Source organism: Malurus melanocephalus, unplaced genomic scaffold, assembly GCF_030028575.1.
Source record: "Malurus melanocephalus ecotype Western Australia unplaced genomic scaffold, MMel_1.1 scaffold_327, whole genome shotgun sequence".
Lineage (NCBI taxonomy): Eukaryota > Metazoa > Chordata > Aves > Passeriformes > Maluridae > Malurus > Malurus melanocephalus.
Window position 1 is genome coordinate 609,416 of NW_026623559.1, and position 25,383 is coordinate 634,798.

The 25,383-nt window shown below is 44.0% G+C and overlaps 1 protein-coding gene across 2 annotated transcripts in view; it reads left to right on the forward strand.

The window, feature by feature from the left end:
- Positions 1–7,599: 7,599 nt before the first annotated feature.
- Positions 7,600–25,383, forward strand: part of TET1 (tet methylcytosine dioxygenase 1) — a 71,514-nt gene continuing 53,730 nt past the window's right edge. The window contains exons 1-3 of one of the 2 annotated variants that reach the window (XM_057377837.1): positions 7,600–7,783; positions 15,446–17,491; positions 23,948–23,998. In XM_057377837.1, coding sequence (XP_057233820.1) covers positions 15,569–17,491; positions 23,948–23,998 — 1,974 coding nt within the window. In that variant the 5' untranslated portion in view covers positions 7,600–7,783; positions 15,446–15,568. The remainder of the gene's footprint in view (positions 7,784–15,445; positions 17,492–23,947; positions 23,999–25,383) is intronic. The other variant, XM_057377838.1, reaches the window with a different exon arrangement.

Below are 25,383 nucleotides of genomic sequence, written 5' to 3' on the forward strand. Positions count from 1 at the left end.
GTGCCCCCGCCGCGCCGCAGGGGCGGAGCTGGGGGCGGCCCCGCCGAGCCGCGCTCGGGCCACGGCGCGGCGCTTGTGGATCGCGTCAGTGCCGGCGGCAGCACCGCCCCTCCGMGCCCTGCCCCGGGTTAACCCCGCCGCAGCCGCTGCGGGCGTGGAGCTGGTGTGGTAGTACCCCCGGGAATCGCTTGCTGCTTCTTAAAAACAGCCAACAAATACATTTATCTAGACCTATGGGWGTGCACATAACCAAAACAACTTTAATTAGGCTATGCAATAAAATACATCAGCTTCTTTTCAACTATTTAAATATCTACTTAAACTTCGTCCTAGAACATCAATATTTATTTTGTCTACAATTGTGGTTTCATACCCAGAAAAAAATCTGTATGATTATTTAAATGCAAGTTTCAAAATGCATCAGGAAGGGAAACAGATTCAGGAACAAAAAAAAGAAAAAGAAAAATCAGATGTTTTAGAATCAGAAAGGTCAAACAGTGTTATTCTGCAATTGTCAACATTTTGGACATTTTTTTTAGGTTTTCAGCAATGTCTCTGATGAATAGAGTGTATAGGGCTTTCCAGAAGGCACTTGAACTTTTTTCTTCAGCTCTTGCAAAAAAAAAACCTAAAAACCGACAAGTGCACCCTCTGAATGCTGGTGCACGGAGCAAGGAGGGAGACCACGCCTGATGCCTGGTGACAACTGTTGAGAAAGCTCATGCTGTCAGGTTTAACCTCATTTTTCTGCAGTTACTCACCTATTCCTCATATACTTCTTGCCCCACACATCTTGACCTGGTTTTCAAGTGTATCRTACACCAATATGCCTTTTTTTAAASTTAGTCTTCTAACACAAAGAAAACAGTCAAACAGATCTCAATACTTGCCAAGTAAAAGGAACCACTTTCTAAACAAACTATCCCAACCTTTTGCTTCCTGGTTACGTCATATTGTCTTCAACAGAAATTACTCATTTTTCTCTTTAAAAGACTACATTCCTTAAACTTAAGCTAGCTTCAGAATCAGGAAAGCTTCATTTTGCTCTGTTTGATGATTATGTCATTTATGTAATTGGGAAACAGCCGTTGCAATACTAATCTTTTCCAACAATTAAAAAATGGCTAAGGTGAACAGTTTTTGGTTTTTTTTTTCTAGAAAGCATGGAATAAGTCCATTATAGCCAAAAACTCTCAAGACTTCACATTTTGTAATACACCTGCAAAATTGTTGTTGTTGCCACTCTGATTTTTAAGCCTCTAATGGAAAGGCAACAGTTTTGTGAGTTATTGAACTAAACTTTATAGTCACTGTTTATGCCATTTTCTCCACCCAATTTGTATTCTTTTGGGTTTCTGCTTAGGAAAAGCCTCCTCCCACCACAGCAACCATATGGTGTTAACAGCTCCAGCTGTAGGAACCTAATTTACTGATTTCACACAGAAAAGCATTGAAACTGCACTAACAGCTGAAAGTCATCAAGTTTCTAGAGTTTCACCACAGGCTTGAAAAATCAATAATCACATAGATGGGCTGTTACTTCTCTTAGCTACAGGCAGGATATTTCAAGAAAATMGTTTGCCAACCCTCGTAATTTAGGGAAATGTGCCCCATGCATGCATACTGTTTAGAAAAGCAGTAAAAAACTTTCATTGCAAAACTAAACAGAACCTCTTGTATAGATATATACAAAGGAATTCAGCAACGAGCTCTATGTGCATAGCTTTGGTGGGTTTTTTTAAATACTTACTGGTAAAAAGTGCTCTCAAGTTCTGTTTTTTCATTAGCGTCTATAATAGCTCATTTACAACTTCAAAACTTAATATTCTCCCTGCTGTCACTTCATCTTTTTACTTTGAAGTGTTTACACCTTTTACAGAAGTTTTCTGGTGATATCTCTTTTATGAAACATTCTTRAAAGTCATCAGCAATTTTAATGTCATTTGGGTTATGCTCATGTGACACTATGTCATCCTCCCCCTGGTAAATCAACAATCAGTAGGGGAAGACATAAAAATTACTCTAGAGCAGAGCTGTAAATTTGAAGGAAAAAAAAAACCCCAAACAGGTAGGTAGTTTTGTCAATTGTTGTAATTTATTCGTGAATTTTTTGTTGTTAAAGATGGTTGGTTTTCTGAAAATAACTTTGAAGATATATCAATCAAAATAGATTATCAAGGCTCCAGGTAAGTAAGTTATCCTCATAGTAGTGGTTGCTGAAAAGATTATTTTCTATGTTATTAAAATGCTGATATACACCAAGCCCTGTTTTAGGATAGTTGTACACATTACCCTCAGGTGCCATGCCTCAAGATTGCAAGCTTTTTAAGTCTTTAAACTTGCTTCTGGTCGTTACTAATTAGYGACCTGAAATAACACCTATCTAATTGCCTATTCATTTGTCCCAAACCATATCTCATGTCATCAGAAGTGCATAACTTCCCCCCCATGAGACTCATTCTTCTTCTGCCAAAAAAAATCACAGCTTGCAGGTTATAAATACTCTAGCAAACCTCAGTTCCTTGGCATGGTGCTATCTCGAGCTGTCTTTATCTCTGTCAGCAAGTAGACAAAAGTGCTTCTTCCTGAAGTCAGGTGAACAAGGAGCCAAATATGACCAGAACACAGGAAGGATCATCACCAGCAGGGCACRGTTCTACAGCAGAACAGGGAGAGCAGGGTGCTGGGAACAGGCTCTGACCTTGGTTACAGGAAAGACACAAAGCAGGCCTGTGGTGCATCCAGAGAGGCAAAAAAAGGACAGAAAATAAGGCTGGAGACAAGCCTGAGGTTCATTTAAAAACCAAGTCCAGTCAACAAACTAGGCCAGAGCCAACACCCAAAACAAGCACACCTACACCATAACTTAACTAGGGAGCAATTGCCTGCTCAGGCCTGAGCTTAAATGGAGTTGCTGGGCCCATGAAGCAGGTGTGTGGGTGGAGGCCCCAGGTGAGSCTGATCAGGGCCATTAAGCCTTGTTGACACCCTTACAGTCCCTACCCATACTCTGTCAATGAGGTCTTTGAGGAACAGAAGTATTTGACTCGTGAGAGTTAGTGAGTCTGCAAAGACAGTGGATGCCAAATTTCTCCGGCTAAGCCAGCCCCTTCCTTTCTTTCGGGTGCCAGGAAAAGGTGCACCCTATGKGACCCCTGTATCACATGGCTTACTGCAAAAGTGCAGTAGACTTGAAGTGTCCAAAACTGTTGGGTCTGTACATGCACAATTAACCACATCTCCCCAGATGTAGTGTTTACCAGCAAGGCACTACACAGTCATTCTGCTGTCATGCTTTAGAGTACTCATGCACAATCAGGCAATGAAGTAAGGGCCAAGCTTTCCAATGAGAGTAGAAACTGGAGGTGAACTGCTGTCCACTGCAGGTCAGGAGCATCTGCCAGGAAATACCTAGGGAAAATGCAATGGGCCTGTAGAATGGGCATCAGAAAGGCCTTCATCYCTCCTGGCCTTATTTCACATAAAACTGTGTTAATGCTTAAAGTATCTGTATTCAGCATGCCTACAAATGTTAACCTGTTTTCTGTGCCAATCAGGCAGGTAGATACTATCTRCAGAACCAGGGCCAAGAAAGACTAAATGAGGAAGGCATTGTCAAAACCACAATTAGAAGTCAAGGGTTTCTGCATTAAACTTACGTTGTTCAAAACTTTTCTCTTTCAGATAGTGCCAACTAACAATACGGTGGGTACTTTATCTGATCATCTGTATTACAAATCCAAAGGCATTAATAGTGCTTGGCTGGTGTTCAGCTGGGTTCACAGGCCCAGCACCACACACCAGTGTGGCACACGAGTTCCTGGTTCACATCTAGGCTGTTAGCAGGCTGGTCACTTTGTCATGCTGGAGTCCGAGCTAATAAATGTGAGGGARGCTTAGGTAGAAAGTAGAAGTTGTAATCCATGTTCTGTAATCACACAAGCTGCTCTAATATTTCAGTATCATGTTTCCACTACAAAGGAAGCAGGGTTAGCTGAGATAGGCCTGGATGGATCAAACTGTCCCTTAAAAAGTGGCTTTGGTGCCTTTGCAGTGTAATTCTTAGTGCTTTTCATTTGTGAAGGACTTAAGTTCAGCATCAGTCTTTCTTAGCTTGGACTAATGCTGTGCCTATTGCAGAGGTCTGATCCAGATGACTCTGCAGGACTAATTTAGGGACAGCATACCTACATAGTTCCATTTCAAGGGTCAAGACCCGGAGGGCAATAATAGGTCTTAATGGACTTGACCAACTGCATCCAGAGTCTCCTCYCACATCCTTTGCCCATGGGCCCAGGAGCTCTATTTATGCTCAACTCTGGCTAAGCTATGGGCCCTGTTTATCTAGAGCCTTAATTTGGGCTTGGCTCTTTTTAGTCTGTATGGATCCTGTTCAATGTTCACTTAGGTTGTACATAATTTTCCTTCCTTGTGGCTCTCCAGACTTGYTTGTGACCTGCAGCTTGGGTTTTTAGTTCAGCCTCAGACCTAGCTCAGCTCCTGGAAGCTGTTTTATTACCTGACCTTGTGCCTGAATGCAGATGCTGCCCCTGGGCCTGTTCTGTTTACCCTATGTGTGTACAGTGGGGCTGGGTGCTGGCTAATGAGGTCCTTGTCCTGCTGGCTGTTGTGTGGGGCTCCGTGYCTCTCASGGAACAGCTGCCCCTCACAGYTCCCTCATKTTTACCACAMACTCAAATCTGGCCAGAGCYRTCTGTAATGCMGAACTAYTTACAGGTTTGTGCACTTTATTAYYTTGTACAATGTCATTTAGTTTYATTCATTCTGTAGGTAGGTGTCAATTTGCATTTTATTCTGGGTAATAGCATAGTGATAGGAGCACTGTGTCAGGCCAAAGATCCACCAGCTTAAAATTTTACCCAGAAAAATAACCAGCAGCATACACAGAGAAGGAGGCTTGGATAGCACGGGTACTCAGTGCACTCTTTCAGCTTCACGCAATGGATAGCTAAAATAGTACTTCTGTGTTGTGTAGTTTTGATTAAACTTTCATCAATTTTGCTTTTAAAAACCCAGAACAACAGCTCTAAAGATTTTTATCTCTTCCATGTGTTGTAGCAATGACTTGGTTTGACAACATGTTGCATGAAGTTACTGTCTACATTCCAATTATGTGTCTGATATACGTCTTGATATCGTCTGCTTTAGAGAGCACTCATTGTTTCTCTAAGCACTCACTGAGTATCTTTCTCTGATATTACTTTCCACACTGTTTTTGTTTTTTATAGTRTATTGGTTGGGATTTCATCCAGACTGTTGCCTTTCTAGGGTGGAAATATTGGTGCATTTAGCTGMTCCATGTGCTCTTGGGTACACTTATTATGTTCTTTTGTGTCTTTCAAGTTTCCCTTTGCACCTTTTAAGCAAACCAGGACTGCATCTTATATTTGAGATATAAGTRGACAATAGTTCTGGGCTAAATAATGATGGTGTAGGGGTGTTTCCTGTTCAGTTCTCCCCTTCTTTTGTAATGATCCCCAACAATCCACTTGAGCACACAGAACAGCATCATTTCAGTACCTTGTCACAGTACCAGGATCTCTCTTTTGAATGGTAGGGGACAAGTCAGAGGCTGTGATTTCCATGGTTTTCCATGTGCCTCACTTTGCATTTTAGTGAAAAGATTTCATCCACCATTTTATTGCCTAGACAGTCATTACATTTTTTTTTTCTAAACATTTATACTCAGTTTGTCTTGGTAAGCTGAGTGTCTTACCGTTGCCAGAAAAGATTGTGACCTGGTGCTACTTGYTTCCCAGGATGAAAGACCTCAGAGCATGAGCACATAAGTCTGTAGGGGTGAAAGTGAACAATTGTTAATTCTTGTTTGTTTCCTAGCCTTTGGCATGTTTTTAATGGAGTTGTGATTGTGCATGTTGATACTTGGGTGTTCCAATTAACCTGCTTATTCTAAACAAACCTTAGCCCCATTGCTTGTTGCATTTCTTGCTCCGCATTTTATTCAAGCTCACAACTTYCAACTTATTGACATCTTCCCAAGAAACATATTCTGATTATGTGGGGTTTTATTATCAAATTCTAGTTCCTTCACCTTCTGCTGTGTGCAGTAGTTTGAGAGCAATAGTTCTTTTGCCTCTCAAACCTGTTCTATTATCTTATAGAAATAGCTTGTGTTACCTCATCTTCTAGCAAGGTAAATCTTTGGAATGACATAGGTCTTGATATSCAGCCCTGAGGAGGAGATGGTATGATTACACCCAGCAAAGAGAACTTGTGCATTGCTGCATAARATTCCCTGCCACTGAGKGCAACTTTTCARAATTCAGGTGTCTGTAGTGCAGATTTTGCTTTGTTTCATCTTAAGTGTCTGTGAGCTTGGCTAAGATTCCCAGATTGTGTTCTTCTCTCACTGCAATGACATGTAGGGCAGGTGGGAAGAGGATGGTGGTACAAACTGATGATGGGCTACCTATTCACTGTTACTGAAGAGCAGCATTGATCAGGAGTTGTGCAGATCTGTGCCACTACTTCTGCTTTATCACATGTAACATAAACAAACAAAATGATGGCATTTAAAACACCTCTAGGAATGGAGGTGGATGGATAGTACTGCTACTGCTCCCTTGTATGCAGCAGAAAAGCCTCTCTGCAGGGTTGTGTTTGACTGGGTTGGTTCACACTTAAAGTGCTCTAGATTACAASAGCTACAGACTTAATAATAATGAAGCCTTTCTAAAAACATACTGCTTGGGTATATTGTTTTACAGATCCCAKTTCCAACATCTGTTTTTCAGTGTGAAGAGGTGTTAGATTTGGTGGCCTGTTTTTCACAAAAGGCTRTGGTGATAATGAAAAGGTGCAAGAMGGGTGGACTGACTCTTCCTCTTACTGTAATATTTTACTCACGTGTTTCCCTCTGGGAAGGAGCAGCTCTTAATGGATGAGGTGGGGGATGGGGAAAGAGGAAGGCTCATTATTTTTACCTCCTAGCACAAGGGAGAGGGTGGCTCAGCAGATGTTCCTTCTCAGTTAGCATCTTCCCCACGCTTCTGGGAGCGTTTGCTCCACGCGTGGAGTGGCCGGAYTCTGACGAACGCTGGTGTTTGAGAGTCCTCCTGAATGGCACGTGTAAGGGGAAGGGGGTTTGGCCCCCAGTGAGTCCATCGCCCGTCACGGCTGAGCAGGCTTTCCCTCCTCTAGGCTAAAAAGGGATGATTTTATAGAGTGCCACCACCGTGGCTGGCCGGGAGGTACGCGGCGTCAAACCGCAGCCTCCGCAAGTAACATGATAATTTGCCTTTTCTCTTATTACCGTCATTTTATTTATTTTGTTGTTGTTGTTGTTAAATAACCCTTGGCGTTACCATCCTGGCACGCCGACGGGAGCTCTTGTGTGCAGCCGTGGGGACACCACCGCCACGCTCGCTGTCCCCGGGGCCGTGCGGGGTCACCTCGGAGAGCGGGGGCGTGGGTGGGTGTGGGGGGCGGCGAATCCCGCTCCGGCCGCGGGGATCCAGGGCGCGTTTTGCCGCCTGCCGGGAGGGCTCGGTGCGGCGAGCGCCCCGCCGAGCCGCCCCCTCCCCGCTCCCTCCCGGAGGGTCCGGCCAGGGGCGACGCCGCCGCTGCCGAGAGCACGGAGCACGTTTCGCGGCCCGGGGCTCCTCTCTGCGCCGGGGCTCATCTCGCCATGGGAGCCGCCCGCCCGTGGGGGCCCGGGCCGTGACCCGCGCCTCGCCCCGCTCCGAGCCATGCCAGCGTCGCCCCTTCCTGTGAGCTGCGGGCTGGCCGCGCCGCAGCCCTGGTACGTGTGCGGGACGGGTCCCGGGGCTTCTGCGGGGGAGGCGGGGGGGCCGGACGGCCGGCGACGGCGGGAACCTCTGCTCTCGGACCCCCACCTTTTTTCTTTTTTATCCCTCTGTTTTTCCACTCCTTCCCCTCTCGCTTATCCCCTCGGCCAGTTGCAAAGTTGAGCTTTGCAGGGTGGAGTGGGGAGGGGGAGGCAGAGGCACCGCCGCGGCCAGGCTCGGAGCCCCGCGGCTCGGGCCGTTCCGAGGCGGGGAGGAAGGCAGGCTGGGGGTTATTCAAATGCAAAACGCAGTCTGTTGGCCGAAAAAGCGAAGAAGTCCGGTCTCCCTGGCTGTACTGGAGCGTGTTTGAGCTGCAGCAGCCAGAGCTGCCTGGAAAAACCCGCCAGGCAAGAGGAACTGCCTGCAGCCTGCGTGGAGGGCAGGGAGCAATTAAAAGGGACCCTGCCTGGCCATAGGGGCCCCCGGCCAGGCGGAAAATACCCGCAGCCCACCCCCGCCCCCCCATAAAACAGGCGAGCGAGAACTGTGCAGCATCATCCTGTGGAGGTGCTGCTGGTGTGAGGAGCCGGGGGGAGCATCTCCAGGGGTGGCTCCCCGCCTTTGCCGCGTCCGGATAGGCGCTGCGGGTCCCCAGCGCCGTCGCTGGGGTCGGCCCCATTGTCTGCAGCCCCGGGGTGGGCTCCCGGGGTCGCGGGGGCACGACCAGCAGCGGGGCCGGGCCACGAGGAGCCGCTGCTTCCCCCCCGGGAGGGCCCTGCCTGCCCCTTCCCTTCCCCCTTTGGGGACCGCCTGCCCGCACTAAAGGAACCAGAGCCCTGTAGGGCTGTAGCSCCCGGGGTGCTCCTGGGCGCTTGTCCAGCTGCTCGTGGAGCTGGGGGAGGAGGTGGTGGTCTTATGGCACCTGGAGGCTTGGTGCTGGCGGGAATGCTCCCTGCCGTGCTCGTGATCGCACTGGGGGAGAAGGATGTGGTTCGGCGAATGGGTAAGGAGAAAGGACGAGGCGGCCTGCTGGGAAGGGAGGACCGGCTAACCTTACAAAGGTACGGCTGCTGGCGCCCGAGGAGCGAGCAGCGGAACGGGCTGGCTCTGCGAAGGGACCAGGCGCTGCACCAGTCAAAGGAGACGCGCCAGTTGTGTGCCCAGCCTGTCCTACCCTGAGCCAGCCTATCCTGCTGCACCCCAAAGATATTTAAAGAGCAACGGAGTGAGYATCACTTGGGTATCGGCCTACTTAGCGAGTCGTGAGATTGCTACTCCTTTAAGGAGGAGAGGGGGATGTGCAACGGGCATCTGGAGCAGTGCATGAGCACACCAATCTCAGTGCATACCCTGGACTAAGGCGCTTGGAGCCGCCTCCCATAAACAAGCTGGCCAGGGTGSCTGCACCAGCATGGATCTGGCTAAAGAGCTCTTATTCTAGAAATTGTAGTGCAAAATGGCCAAAGATTGCAGCATTGCATATTTAAAACTGACCGAGTAGATTTCTAGGGCAGAGGTGTCTCTTTACATTTTAAAGACAATGGAAAAATCTGTGAAAACAATAGTAGTAGTAACAATAATAATAATCTTCCAGATAATAATAGTTCTTCCCAGCTGTGCTCAGTGCTCTTTGAGGTACTCTTGTGGAGAGGCAGAAGGCTGTTCTGTGGTTTAATCACTCTGTTTTCATTTTGTCAGTCAACACAAACTAGGAATACAGATTGAATTGGGAAAACTTAGCATTTAGTCTTGGTCTGGGCAGGTAGCCTGGTGGAAACTGACTGTAAAGGAGGAGAAAGCTTTTTTATGCTTTTCAGAGGCAGTTGCTCTGTTAGCACAAGAGGCAGTGGTGGTTGCTCTTAGACTGAGGTTCAGTCCCTCAAGATAAGAAGGGTTTGTTGTGCTTGGAGGAGAAAAGGGCAGGCTGGGTTGTGCAAAGCAAGTAAYTGGGGAAGAATTCAAGGTGAGATGTACCAAGGAACTTTGATATTTACAGTTTCTGTAAAACATCAYTCTTCACTGTGTAGTAATTTAAAATCTTCATTGACAGTGTTTTATTATGAATGGCWTGGTACCCCTGGTTATTAAAGCTGGCCTAAGCACTTCCATCCTGCTTTCTGTTTTCAGATACTTAAAATTTCAAAACACTTTTCAGGCTGAAATTTTCCAGGCTTAATCTTTGCCTGAAGGTTCTTCCCTCTACCTCCCCCTTCTTTTAGCTGACTTTGAGATAAGGTGGTTCAGTTAATGGTGGTGGGGGTTTTTTGTGGTTTTTTTTTATGTTGTTTTCAAGAAAAGGCAAAACCTTAAAAAATGGAGTCATATTATCAATAAGAGATGCAGTGCTTTAAACAGCATAAATGCAGAATTAGAGAGGCATATGATTAGCTAGAGTGTTCTATTTGTTTTGCTTGCCTTTTTTGTATTCAGAAGTACTGGAGTCTTCTGGTGCATGGGGCTTTTCTTTGGTGAGCCTTTAGAAATTACTTGATATCTCTTCACTTTTTTAGCATTCCTCCCGTGAAGGTCAGTGTTCAGCTGGACTGCACAGAGATTAAGGGAGGCCTGTGCTCCTGCCTGGCTGAAGGGAAAGTACTTGTGCATGTGGWGTGAGTCTTCACAATGGATTTTTGGTTTGTTTGTCTGAGGCTTAATCTGGTTTGTGGTTTAGGCATGTGTGGTTCCTTGCTATGCTTCTATTTTTTTTTTTTTTAATCATTCTAATAGAGCTTTCCCTAAACTGGGAGGGTTTTTTTTTGTGGTATTTTTTATCTGTGTGACTCACTGTGCAGACTCCAAGGTGCATGAAGTCATGACAATGCAAAATGCTAACCATGGAGTGTGCCTATGTCAGAACAGCCTCCAGCTCCTTACACAGGGGGGTGGCAACCCTGCCTTATCCTCCAAACACAGAGGTGGCCTTCTGGACAAAAATTTAGGATGAAGGTCTTGGTGCTTAGTCTGCTCAGAATCATTGTGTGTCACTGAGGAGTGAGTAAAGGATTGTGCTTTTTGTGTCTTTGTCTGTGAGRAACTGAGGTGGCATCCTGCAGTGCCTGCTCCACATTCGTGTGCTGCTGGAAAGTGTTGGCTTAAGTCAAAGTTTAGTGTATGTGGTTGCCTTGAGAGTGGCATAGTCCTGTAATGTAAAGCAGAAAACCTTTATGTAGTAAATGGAGTGGGGAGGCCTCCGTACAAGGCTGTGTATGAAATAACTCATGGTACTGAAATGGCAGATGAGAAGTTTCATTTTTATTTCTTAACCAAAGCCAAATGTGTATTCAAGGACTAAAGAAGAGGAAAAGGGAAGATTAAAGCTGATTCCCTCCTCCTAACCCATATCTCTTCTTTTTATATAAAAATTGTTCTACAGAGCAGAGAGTAGGTGGAGGGAACTAGGCCCGGTTGGAAAGCAGGTTGGCTTTGGTGCATYTGGGAAGAATATGCAGATGATATGRCATGCTTTTGGACCTGAGGGTCAGATTTTTTAAATGTCTGTCTTCTCTGGTGTCTCTTGCATCTTCCTCTAGACCATTTGCTGCCAGAAGATGAGGTGTTTTACAATTCTGAGTTGTGTATCTGATCTTGTGTGACTTCTTAGTCTCATTGCAGCCCTTATTATTTGGAACCTGTGTATTACGTGGCTTTTATTAAAGCTTCCAGATCTTGTTTCCCCTATAGGCAATTATCAAGGGACTTTTAAAAACGTACCTAAACACTGAAGCAAAATGTATTTAATAAGTACATCAGACTGTAGTGAAACCAGGTGACTAGTGACTAGCTGTATCGTTTCTTTTCCCTGTTCAGCCCTGTTTGTTSAGGGGTCACTTGCCATCTTTCATGACACCATAAAAAAGCTGCCACCATTTTTTATGAGGACACATCTTCTGATATCTTTTTTTTTCCCCTGCCATCTTCCAACAAGAATTAAGTTATGTAACAGAACCTTGATTGACAGTGTCTCTAAAACAAAAACTTGCTTTATTTTTTTAACCAGTTTGTGTAAGGTGAAACAGTGTGGGTGGGTTTGTTAGGGTTTTTTGTTTGGGTTTTTTTTTTTTCCTGGACCCATTCTGGCAGTATGGGGTTAAATTTCTTAATTTTTGGGTAGACAGAATTCTCATTATAATTGTTTGGAATTTTGACCAAGACAGGACTAAAAGATTTAGCCTTTGATTAGCTTTTTTTTAGCAGTATTTGTTGAGGATTATAGCAGTCAGTGGAATTGTTCCAGATTTAGTACTATGAATGAGCAAAAACATAAGCAACTGGCCTTAAAACCAGCTTGCAGCTTTGCACATGAATTAGAAGTGATAAGGTGGCTCAAGTAACAGCTTCGGGATGCACTGGTATTATCTGGGGCATTCTCTACAAACCCTCCTGTCACCCATTACCCCTTTTACATCCTAGAGACACCTGAGGGAGGGCATGGCAGCTCTCACCTGCTTTGGCKTTCAGAAGAAAGCATTGAAGGAAGTTTGTTTCTCTCCAGGATGATAGAAAAGTGACAAGTTATTATATTGCCCCATGAGGTTTACGTTTTATAATCCTGTCGAGTCCACATAGATGTTTTGGAAATACAATTACTTGCTGTGAAATATGACCAATGTAGTAATAAAGCCATTTGTTGTCCTTAGGAAGTGACATGAGAGGATTTGCAACTGCTGCAGATATCAACAGTCTTTGCCAGTGCTTTAAATGGAAAAAGCTAAAGTCAAGCATTAACCTCCCACCCCTAAAAAAATTCCTTTTGGGGTCAATTCAGATTTCTTCTGAAAAACCTAAGATCACTCCACTGACAAAACTGAAACAAAACGGATAAAAGTTGCTGTTCTTGTGCCCCTGTATTGTCCTCTCTGAGTCAGACAAAGCCTTTGCCATCTTTTATAATGCAGCATATAAAGTCAGGCAATTTCCTACAAATGTCAGCATTCTTCTTTTAGCAAGAAAAGGGGAAGTCTTGAACCTCKCTGTTCATAGCCTCTCTAATTTTGGCCCTGAAGAGAAGCAATGCTTTGGGGTTGAGCCTATATTCTTGCCAGACAGGTGTGTTTTCTGTATTCATAGATAAAAAAGAAAAGGCAAGGCCAACCAACGAAAGAACCCCAGGATGATCTTGCCTCTTCAATCCTGAAGCMAATATTTTGCAATTTTCAAATCATGCAATCACAGAAYGGTTTGAGTGGGAAGGGACTTTAAAGATTGACTCRTTCCAATCCTCTGCCACAGGCAGGGACAACTTCTACTATCCCAGGCTGSTCCAAGACCCATCCAGCGTGGCCTTGGGACACTTWRAGGGATACTGAAGTCACAGYTTCTCTGGGCAGCCTGTGCCAGGGCCTCACCACCCTCCCAAGAAGAATTTGTTCTTAGTATCTAATGTAAACTTGCCCTCCTTCACCTTGAAGCCATTYCCTCATGTCCTGTCACTGTCCAAATGCAGGTRAAGACATATTATCATGTAATKGTASCAATGATTTTAAAAATTACCAAATTGTTATAAATYAAGTTTCTATTAATTTGATTGATAATTTTGGTGGTCATGCTTCCTTAACTTCCACAATAACAGCAACAACTGCTTATGTAGAGAAGCAATACGAGCAAAGCATTATACACATTCAGTATTGTCAAAAATCCCATCACTGTTTCCACTCCAGACCTCCTGAATTCTCTGGCAATTCTGCTTCTGTTTCAGGGCTGATAAGGAGAAAACACTTTATCTCTTCAGTCCCCCTCCTGACTCACACATTCCATTGTTGCCTGGCCTTTGTTGTTTGCTTGCTCTCTTCCTTRCCCACCTGGCCATAGGCTCTGAAAGTAGCTTGCATTTCCTCTCCTGCCACTGTTATGTAGCTCCTCTGCTAACAGCTACAGATGTGCCTGTTGCTGGCTTCCAGCTGCTTTTGCAGCCCACCAGGCCATCCTTTGGAATGACGAGCCAAGTCTCTGTCAAAACCCCAAGAAACTAGGRGGGCTTTTTGCAGGCTGCCAACAACTGTTTCCTGGACCTGCTGATGTGATGCTGTCCCCTTTCCCTCATGCATCTCCAGAGAAGAGTAGAAAAAGGAGAGCGCTCGGGTTACCTTCATTTCAGCGTTGTATTTGTTTTACTATTTCAGTAGCTGACCCAACTTTTACAGAACGCTTCTGTGGGAGGTGCTCCATGACTTTTGAAGCTTCACCCACAGCTGTAAACAACTGTGTCTGCTTAGTCTCTCCAGGTTGGGTTTGTTGCTGTGACGGAGGAGGGATGCTGTTTAGCTTGTTTGTTTGTTGTGTGTTTGATGGGCACTGTTTTCTGATTTAACCTGAGAAGTGTGTTTAGCTTTGTCCTGTACAGTAGTAGTGGCTCTGAGTGGTATTTGTGTGTGTAAAAATGTGCCTCCATGAGATCACCCTGTTGGCTTCAAGGTGGGGATTGAGGTCATAAGAGGGAGTGGTGGTGTCAGAAGCCTGGTATCACTCTTCTTTCCTTTTYGGTTTCCTTTAGGAGCCAAGATTCCCTTTCTTTTACTTCCATTTGAGGTCAGAATTTTAGACATCATCCCCATACTTCTTGTTCTCCCTTTTCTTGGCCTCTTCCCTTCAGTGAGGTGCAGATGGCCTGGAGGTGACTTGATTTGGGCTTAGGGAATTCARAGGAATGGTGGTGAAAGGAAGCCACCCTGCTGCAGGAGGCTACAGAGCCTCTGGCTCTGCCCATTCCCATTTTTAGRCTGCCCTTGGCTACCCACCTGATCTGTTCAAACAGCTAAATAAAGCTTTCAGAGCCTTCCACAGGTACTTAAAAAGCACTGYATGCTTAAAAATAGGTACTTGTGAGAATTGCTGCACTTTAAAAAAAAAACAATCTGCCTCAAAGGAAATTGGTGAGAAATCTGTTGTGTCTTTTGAGATGATTCAGTTGTGTTTGGGGATAAAAGCTTGGGGCAGATGCATGGTGGGTGTTTTTCAGGGTAAATGTAGTAAGTCATAGCGATAAAGCAGAGACAATCTCCCTGGATGAGACATCTGATATAGGTAGAAAGTATGGAAATAAGGCTTGGAATGTCATTTAGTGTGCTATGATGTTATTCTGGAAGATAACACTGGGAAAGACCAGTTTTTCCCTGCCCCAGTTTCCCTGTAATACCCCAAATTGATGTCTTTGGGGAGCTAGTTACTTCTCCTGTTTTATCTGGATTTGTGCCATTTGCTACCAGTGGATGGTGAAAGAATGACACATGCCCTGGTGGTGATATATTGAGTACACACACCCAAAATAAACTCAGCTTTGTTCTTTCTTTCCTGAATGTCCTTACACTGATAAATATGAACTTTCTCTTACTCCKAGTGAGTTCATTGGTTAATGAAGTGTTAATAAAATTGAGAAAACTCAAACTTTTAAAAACTGAAATAAATACTCAAGATGTGAAAATKAATAGTAAATATGTGATGTTGCCTGGTCATTTGAGCTCACTTTGCTTCTTTGTTTTTGTTACAGACCTCTAGGCAAGCTTTTTATTTTGTAGTATACTAATATTTTCAAAACTTTTGTGCTAATTGAACATAACACCCCATACTGCTATTTCTAGTTCTACCTCTGTGTTTTTAAATATTAAAAATKATCAGTTATATGCACCTTTTATGAATTAAAATTATATTAATGCTGTTTTGTATTTTTTTTTCTATTTCAGAGTTGACATTGTATCAGCACAGAAGGCAGTAATGGGAATATGCAGTTTTCTATTGAAGAGGTCTCTCAAGAGCTCATGATTTTTTTCCATCTCTTCTCTTAACATTCCTCCTGCTCCACAGACATGGCTCACCATGCAAGGCCTTCCAGATCAGCCAAAAAAGAAGAGTTAGGCAAAAGGAAAACTAACCAGAGCAAAAAGAAATCTAGCCAAGTGCAAAAAAAACCCACAAAGACTTCCACAAAAGCTGTTAGTTCTGGAAAAGGAAAAAAGCCAGTGCAAGAAAAAGATGTTAAGAAAAAACAGCAAGAAAAGAAACCAATCATGAGCTCTTCAAGTAGACTTCTTAGGAGCAGCGTAACCAGAACCTTGTCAGGAGCATCTTGGGTGACTTTGGAGAAAGCTGACAATATCCTTTTTCACAGCCAGGATTCGTTCAACGTCAATGGCTTTACAATGTCTCTCCGTAACCGATCCTTCTCCCGTCGATGGTCCCAAGCTCCAATAATTGCCAAACCCAGGAAAGCTGCAGCACAAAAAAGGCTGGAAACAAAGGAAAAACATGAACAAGAAGCCCTGGTGATAGCAGAAGAGAAAAATGATGAACCAGGTGAAATAACATTGCAGCAAGATTTAGCACAAAATGAGTTAGCTTCTCTGCCTGTGGAAGGCTGTCTGTGTAATGCACAGGGTGAAGAGACCCCATGTGCCAGTCAGGACAAGGGCGTGGAAATACCTGAAATAGATGACTCCCTTTCAAACAGTCAGGAAMCTGATGATGGTACAGAAGCTTTAGAGGTGAAATTTAAGCATGAAGACCTGCCCTGCGAGCAGATACCCAGTGATCTTGATACGGGTAGTTTGGCTGAAGCATTTGTTGAAGGTGCTGTGCTGGTGCTTCCATCTTCTTCTGACTCTATAATTGCCTCTGAATCAAACTCAATGGTGCATGCAGAGACTCCCTTCAATGTGTTGCTTAACAGTGCAGAACGTGACTCCAGCTCTGTTGATACCTCAGACCTCAGCTCAGCAGCACTGATAGAGTCGGTCACTCTTGCCAAATCCCACATTGGAGCGGAGCTGGACATGGTGCTACCTAGGGAAGAACAAGACTTGGATTCWGCATCTCTAGTTACCTCTGAGTTTAACTCACAACAACACTTATTAGAAGATGCAAGGTCACTTGCAGAGTCTTGCTTGAAGGCAGGCTGGGATTTGGAATCTGAGAATAAAGACTTTGATTTAAATTCCAGTTCTGTAGCTGCCTCTGAATCAAATTTGCTTTTACATTTTGAAGGTGCAAGTTCACTTGCAGAATACCCCATGAAACTGGTTGTGGATTTTGTACCCATTCACAAAGAACTTGATTCAAATTCAGATTTGAGCTGTACAAGAGAGAATTCAGAATTTGACACAAAAAACATATTTACAATATGTGAACCGGTCTCCAATACCTCTTTAAACAACATTCCAGTAGAGGACATTGAACAGCTTGTTAAATGTATTGATGCAGAGACATTAATTTTAAATTCAGGATATGTCCCCACTTTATCTTCAGATTTAGAAGAAAGCACAGTTGATAAAATCTCTGCTGAAAGCTCTGGACAATTCTCTGCAGGTTTTGTTTCRGAGTTGCCTTCAAGCATGGAAATCTCTGCTCTTGCCTCAGAAAAAGCCATAAATGCAGATTTGCCAGCTGACTCAAGACTGCAGCATAATGATTATTCATCACAGCTGGGAAGTGTCGGAGTACGCTGGAATTTGGTTCAGGACAACGTGAGCAACAGCACTGAAGCAGTTGAGGCCTCAGGGCCATCCTCTCTTAAAAATCCAGCTGGTGCTTACCCTGTTCCATATTCATCTTTGCTCCCTATGCTGGAGAAGAAGAAACGAAGGCGTTGTGGAGTCTGTGAGCCCTGTCTGCGGAAGACAAATTGTGAGGAGTGCAGCTGTTGCAGGAAGCGCAAAACGAGTCACCGGATATGTAAAAAGAGAAAATGTGAAGAACTGAAAAAACCACCACCACCAATCATGCTGCCTTTTGAGGTAAGATGACAAAGTTGCAAATTAAGTCACTTTTATGAGGCTTGAGGTGCATCTTAAAATTCTGCCAAATTACAGCTTTRTAGAGGTCAGGTTTACTCTCGGTGCTAACAGGTTGTACAGTAACTTCCTCTTGCCATCTGCAGGAGTGTAGGTTASGGTGAGCTGGAGTTAGTTTTGTTCCTGCTTTGTGAATCCATAAAATCATAGGTAAATGTGGCTTTAGCTGTATTGGTATATTGGCCAAAACAATGGATTAATTGGAGKGCATGAAGAAATGAGAAAGATTTAAGCACGAAATGTGGGGAGGAGGGAGTTTGAGGGTAGTCTTAGGAGACTCCTAAGGGAGTGAAYTCCTAGGGAGAGTGTTGGTATTTTAAAATACTTAAGGCTGTAAGCAAAGAAAGGCRGGTTATTTGCACTCTGGTTCAGCTAAAGTAGTTTGCTTGTGATGACAGATTTGGTGGAAATCAATTTATAGACTTCAGGACCAAGTTGTAGCTGCATTTTTCCCTTTCGCATCTCTCTGCCTTTTTAATTGTCTATTCTTCTGTTTCTCTCATTYCACTTCTCCTTCCTTTCTCCCTTTGTCTCTTACCACATTCTCTGTACATACTTTCTTTTTCTRTGTTTCTTACTCATTTTTCTGAACCATCAGCCTTTTATAACCCAGGTCATTACTTTTGGAACAAAGAGGAGGGGAAAAGACAGTCTGTATGCCCATGTGATAACAGCACTGACCTTCTGAGGGATTTCAGTTCAAGATCAGGCTTTAAATCAGGTAAGTAGGGAGTTGAACATAGATTTCCCACATCCCAACTTAACTCCCTGACCTCTGAGCTGCAGAGTTAAGACTTGGCATTGCCAGGTCCTGCTGGGAGTGTTCTCTTCATATGATCCAGGAGCACCTGAACCACTGAGGGGGAGAGGCCGTCTTGGTAGTTAAATCACTGGGACATTTGCCTTGGGATGTGGGAAACTGAAGTTCAAGTCTCTGCACCACTCCACTCTCTGAGTGGAGCAGTTCACACTGGAGAGAATGCACCTGCAAAATCTTTCTCAAGGGCAATTTCATTAAAATGGTGTGTTCTTACAGCAGGTAGAATTTGCTGTCAGCTGCAGAGAACTCAGAACATCTCCTGTTTTCACTGTTCTGTCCTGTGCTTACCAGGGTTGGCAGAGTTCATTCTGGTTTTAAGGTAGGCAAGCAGAAAGAAGAGTCCTGTAGCAGTGAGGGGGAATGGTATATCCCCCTTTGTGGGGGAAGACGTTTAGGAAAGTCAGCTTAAACAGTTTGGCTCAGAATTAATTTGAAAACCTCTTTCTGTCTCAACTCCTAAATATTCTTAAAAAAAAGAGTGAGGGAAGGGACAGCTCTAATGTGACTTAAGGTAGATGTTGAAACAGTAAAGGTGGCAGAGATTTCTAGTGACTTTTTACAGCAAAAGACTAGTGACATTGGCCTTTTCTGTATTTAGTCAGTGGGATTGAAGGAAAGTTCATGGGAGAGAATTTGTGGAGTTGAGGTAGGAAGTGATCTAAAAGCCATGTTTAAAAAAGGKTTTTGGCAGGGTCAGTGAAAGGAAGTACCCCAGCTTTTCTGTCAACCTTTGTTTTCCAGGCTAAACATACTTCTTTTCTTGTTGCTTGGCCTGACCTTCTCCTTGCAGATTAGCTTTGCCCCTTCACCTTTGTCCTCTCCGGGCACTCATTTTACTTTCTTTATGAGAGATTGCTTGTTTTTATTCTTTTCTTTGGTAGCTTTTATTTTGGTGTGCTTTTATTTCATTAGACTGGTCGCATTCTGTATGAGACATTCAGAGATGCACCAGAGGCCTCCTTCGTTTGTCATTAAATTTTATATGAAATTTCAGGGTGCTGCTTGGAGGAAATGAAGTATTCCTGACATTTAAGAACATGTCAGGTGTTTTCTTACAAAACTGTGTTTGAATGAAACCTGGTGCCTCTTCAGATATTCCTAGAAAGAAGCCTTGCCTCATTTCCTTATTGTCTCATCTCTAGAAACTGTGCTTTGAGAAAATGAGAGGAAACTATTTCTGCAATGGTATATGAGCTCTTTAAAGATGTTCAGATACAGGGGAAGGTGTTGGGGTGGGGAATGCTATCACTCAGTTTAGTAGATAAGATTGCAGGGAATCCCATTGTGTTTTCACAGACTGGTAGCACTGGAACTTCTGTGACAGGAATGTGTTTCAAATAGAAGGCAGCTGGGGAAAACCCAAAACTGTAGGTCTCTGTCCATGGTATAGAAAGTGAACATAAATAATCAAGCAAAATGAGGWTGGCTTCAGTGTGTTCCTTGTTCAGAAGAGTCACGCTTCTTTCTCTCATGTTGGTGGAATGTAAGCATTTTTTGGAGGTGATTCACTGGGAGGAGGGTGTAGGGGATAGACTTGCTCTGAGGAAGGATAGCTTAAATGTTGGTGTTTTGCCTTAAAGGGACTTATCTCTTCCCATTCTAATGGGAAATGCAAAAGTGRTAGAGTCTCTGTGAAGTCAGTGAGAGCCGTATGCATTAAATGGCTGTATGGCCAGTGTGGGGATTGGCAGTCCATACATGCTGCTTATGAAAGAAAAAAAATGTTGGTTTTCGTTGAGAACTTAGATGGATTTACAGTTACAGGGAGTAAAATCTGGCTGGTAGAAGCCATGAATGTAAACTGAAGTGCATACCCCAGCACCCGTGCCCATGTGTGCACAAGCCCTCCGCCCTTGGAAAGTATCAGTTGTGTGTTTGGAATTGGCATTAGTTAAGTTACTGTTATTTACATTAATTCACACATAATGCASATAAAGATTTGAAAACTACATTGGACTTGAAAAATATAATTMAAAAATTACATAAACATTCAGTGATATTGTATCTTGCTGAATGTAATGGGTTTTGCAGGGATGTGACATCATGGAAGTCTGGATAAGGCATTGTGGGCTCTGGTTCYCAGCCCATGTGTGTATCAATGTTGTTGTGTGTAATGCCCCTCTTCCTGAGGGACTCATGCCTGTTTGGTTTAAAGCTGGTAAAGAGGAATCCTAAAATATGTAAGGGAAAACAGTTTTTTTCTTATTTAGTTTTTTTTGAAAGAGCAGCCCAGCAAATAAAATGTAACCAAGCTTTCAAAAGAAGAGGAGAAAGGCTTTTTCTTGGGTTGCTGTCCCTCTCAGAATGAATAATGCAGGAATACWTCACAGTGAAGAGTTTGAGGAGCTTATACATGAGTGTGATGCTTCCACATTTTTGTCTTGTCTTTAAAGACTGCTGTTTTCTGAAATAGTATRGCAGTTACTGAGGGCTATTTCGCAGCTGTTTTTTTCCAAAAAGCAGATTTAATTCCACAAGCGGTCTGCTTTGCTGCCATTGCATTGCATACTGCCAGAGATGTCTTGATGAGTTGCARTGTGGGACAAGAACTTTGTAGGCTTCAAAACTAACATGTGGATAGGAAAAGTCACTCATGGTTTATTTTCTTTTTTCCATGGAAAAAAAAGATTCCTGCTTTGGCCAGGAGCTCCTCTTGCCCCAAAGGCCATAAACTTATGGGGCTGCTGCTGAATGTCAGTGTGGGGAGCTCTCATCTCCAAAGGCTGCTTTCTGCAGGCAAGGCAAGGCAAGGTGCCTACATTTTAGGGTCCTATCTAGGCAGGAAGCCCTCTTGGGCTGAAAGCTCTCTTGGGGAGAGCTTTAATTCCTATCAGAATTAAWTAGCTAGGTTTAGTGGGACCTGTAGGAAAAAAAACTGACCAAAAAAATGAGGCCACTGAGTGTAAGTTCACTTGGGTTACCCAAGGTGTCTGGAGATGTCTTATTTAAAGGCTATAATCCGAGTAACATAAAATATTAAATTACAATAAGGGCCTCTTTGTCTGTGGGTTTTTAACACACTGCTGAAAATCCCAGACGTATTAAAAAAGGATGCTKCAATTCAAGTTGGTTGGGAACTTTCTACTAAGCCATTCCTTCAATGGAAAATGCTGATTTAACAAGAATCTTTCACAGATGCTATCTGTCTTAATGCAGCTATTTTTGGRGGAAGTTTCTCAAGGCTTCAAATTAAATTTCTGTTTAAAACTTAAAAAGGAGGTAAGAATTATTAGGACAGGTTGTTGGTAAGGGCTTATTGCCTGATGCAGACCAGGGGCTTGAACTTTGGTCTCCCACATCCCATCTGTCTCCTCTTGAATTTTTGAAAGGTTTGCTCTGCTTTGGAACACAACCAAGTGTCGAAATCTCAAAAAAATTGAAGCAAAATGGAATTCTTGTTTTCCAGCCMGGCCTAGYTATAATCAAGAAATTTAGACTTTGTGGTATTTATTTTACAGTAGACTCCAGAAGTAYTTAAGCCAGTTAAATTTTAAAATGAGTGCACATAAAAACATTCCCAAGTATGATACTTGAGACTTTGGTTAGGGGATAGCACACAGCTAGTGGAGTTTGGTTACACGTGTGATKAGCAAAGCTGTGTGTGAGTTGGAGTTGGGCAGTTCACTCATATTTTACACACACAGACACACTCTGTGGGAGTATAAAATAATTACAACTCGCAGTACTTTGCCATTCTCTGTGATCCTGGGCGTGGACTATAATGCAGCCTAAATTACAGTGAGACGGATTAGTTTGTGCTCTAGTTATTTTCAGAGGCTGTATTTAACAAGCTGCCTCTTCACTGCTCCTTATTTTYTGTGCTGGTTCTTGAAGCTTTTATGGGGAAATTATTTTAAGAAATTTCTTTCCTTCCTTGTGTCATGAGACCCATTCTACTATGAGGGGAAAGTGCCTGAGTAACAGGGAAACCTGAAACTACTGTCCAGTGCATGCACCAGTCTGGAGACTAATTCAGAATATGGGGTCTTAGGTTTCTAGGCAAACAAAATACTTTTTTTTTTTTTTTTCTGTACTGTAAAGCATCTTAAGTAGCCAATACTATGAAGAAGAATCAGATCACTCAGTGTATGAACCTCTTATTTTTATTATGCATAAAGAGCCTTGCCAGATTCAGGGTATTTGGGGAAAAAATTATAAATCACTATTTTTATTTTACCTTATCCTAAATCCTGTTTAATGCATCATACTGGCTTAGATACAAGGTMGCATCAGACAACAAAACACGGGCAACAGCTTTCTCTCATTTAATTGAGGTGCTGCAGAATGAGTTGTGTGTCCACGGCTGAGCATTTTTGCTGTTTAACTGATTCCTAATAAGTGGACAGGAATTACAATTTAGCACTAGGTAAGAAGACAGTTTCAGACTGCAGTCTGTGATGAAAAGATGTTCATATTGGTTTTTATCTATAGTGCACAAATCTATGGCCAGCATTCTGGYTTAGATGTCAAATGCAAAATTTTTCAGTGAATGCTTCGGTGAGTGCAGTGTTAGATACGTTGTTATTTGTTTGTTGTCCCTAGTTAGCGAATGTCTGTGTGATCCATGAGGGCTCGGTGTGACCACTGGTAGAGCTGGGACCCCTCCGTCCTCCTTCCGTCCGGATGAACGTTTTAAGCAGGTGGAGTTGTGGGAAAAATGCACTTGATGTTTCTATGGTGGCTAGTTCCCATTGCAGTCGGTTTGCAGCAGATTTGTTGTGTTGGGTGCTGTAGGAATAGATGAAGACACAGGAGTATCTTTCCCCGGGACCGTGGTGGGAGGGCAGGGTCCGCTGGGCTCCTGGCCCCCGGCTGAGCTTTTGGAGGGGGCCGGTGCAGCGTGGCGTTCCCTCGGCTTAGGACAGCAGGCGAAGGCAGAAGGCAGGCCCTTTGGCCGCCGCCTCCYCCAGGTGAGCGGCCATTTCCACTCCTTGCAGGACGATCTGGAAGCCCCACGACGGCCGCTGGTGCCCGACCGTGCATCCCCAGTCCGCTCACGGAGAGGGTCAGGGCTCCGCCGCCCGGTGCACGGCGCTGTGCGCACGCGTGCGGGTGCACGGGGGCCGTGTCCTCGCCTGACCCCGCTCTGATCGCAGCCCTCGCCGGTGCCCGGTGCCGGTGTCCGGGTGTCCGGGGCGGGTGTCCCGCACCGCCCGGCCGTGCCGGTTGCGCGGGGCTGCGCCGGCTCCGCGGGCGCGGGCGGTCCGTGCCGGCTCTTGCGGGCGGCCGCGCGGGAGCGCCTTTGTTCGGGTGCGGGGCCGCGGGGGGGCGCTGCGGGGCGCTGCGCGTTCTCGCCGGGCCGCACGCTGCGCGCGCCCGCGCGGCCGCCGCTGCGGCAGGAAGCAAAGATGGCGGGGCAGGGGCGCCGCTGCCGTGAGGGGGAACGCGGGGCTCCCGCGATGTGAGGGGCGCCGCGGGGGCGGCGGACGGGCCGCCGGGAGCCGCCGCCGGCCCGGGGAAGTGCCGCCTGTAAAGCACTCGGGGTATTGCAGAAATATCGCTGTTCCATAATAAAAATCGGAGCTATCTGCCTGCCTTTGTGACCACAATTTATATTCTGCAATTTGATGTTTTTTTAGGTTCTAACAGAAAACAAAAGGCCTCAGAGGAGGAAGCAAAGAGTTTTAAAGGTAACCGTTGATTGCTTTGATATTTATCCCCTCCCATTTTGAGCGGCATTTTCTTGTCGTAGGGCCCAGGAAGGCAAAGGGTTAAACGCTGGGTAGCGGCGCTTTCCAGCTATTCAGCAGATTAGCTAATTTTAAAAGCACAGAACATGTCCTTTCTTTCCTCTTTCTCTCCAGCATGTTGTAGACATATTTGAATCTTTCTGCACAAGTCTGCAGACCAAAAGTTTGCYTTCCCTCACTTTGAAGGTTCCCTTTAATTTCTTCTGTTCCTAGTTTCTTACTTGCAAAGGTAACAGTTAAATGTGTTTAGCRTAGAGGTTTTATGGCATCTGAAATTTCATGTGGGAATTCAAAGTTAAACTGCAAGCCAAGTTAACAAAAATGGAATTTTTGTACTTACTTTACTAAAGTTTAGATTTCCTCTCTTTCTTTAAACTTTAGAGTACCTCAGCTGAAACTGGAAATTCTGTAAACTTACAACAACCTTCAGTTTCACGTGGTAACACTTCCTTTCACGCTTTTAATATTACTGTCTTTCATGATAACATAAGATGGGTCTTTCAAATGGAAATGTCTGAGTTTTTATGCCAACTATACAGACTTGCTACAGTCTGCTGTTATGCATGTTTTGTTTGGTTATTTTTTTCTTTTTCAAGTAGCAGGTAGTGTATTGATATTGCTTCTTTCAGCTAATCTTTAGAATGTTTTGAATAGAAATAAGTCATTAATTCTGTTGTTGCAAACGTATTGGAGGATGGATGGGACAAGTAAGATGGATGGTGTGTGTGAGATGAAGCTACTGGAAATGAGAACAAAGTGTATGTTGTTAAACTCATTTTGTTGAACTATTCTCTTATACCAGCTAAATGTAATATAAGATAGTGTTGTTTCAGTACTAAAATTTCATGAGTTATTGGACATATTGGATTTGATAATTGCTGACTGGCCTGTAGTGTAATTTTACTTGAAAATATCCCGATTTGTTAACAGTTTCGTTGTCACTTTTGCACATTACAGAAACTCTGGTAAGACAAACTTAAGTAAGGAGCAAATAAATAATCTTATTTGACTTGCATGTTTGTCCAGCCTCAAGAATGTCTATTCATGTGGAGTAGTTGTGCAAACCACCTACCTGTGTGTGCTAACACCAATTGTGGTTGTACACACTAGCAGATTTTTTTTTTGTTATTAAATAAATTAAGCCATTGCAATATTAGTATTTTCATTGCTGTGGGTATGATTTTAATTACTGCTGCTCTTTGTGACATAACACATAGGTGTAGCTAAAACTTGAACTATTTACTCATTCTATGTTTTTCTGTTGACAGTAGCATGCAAAACAAGGAGTGTTTGTAAATGAGTCAGTTTATAATGTGTAATTGGTG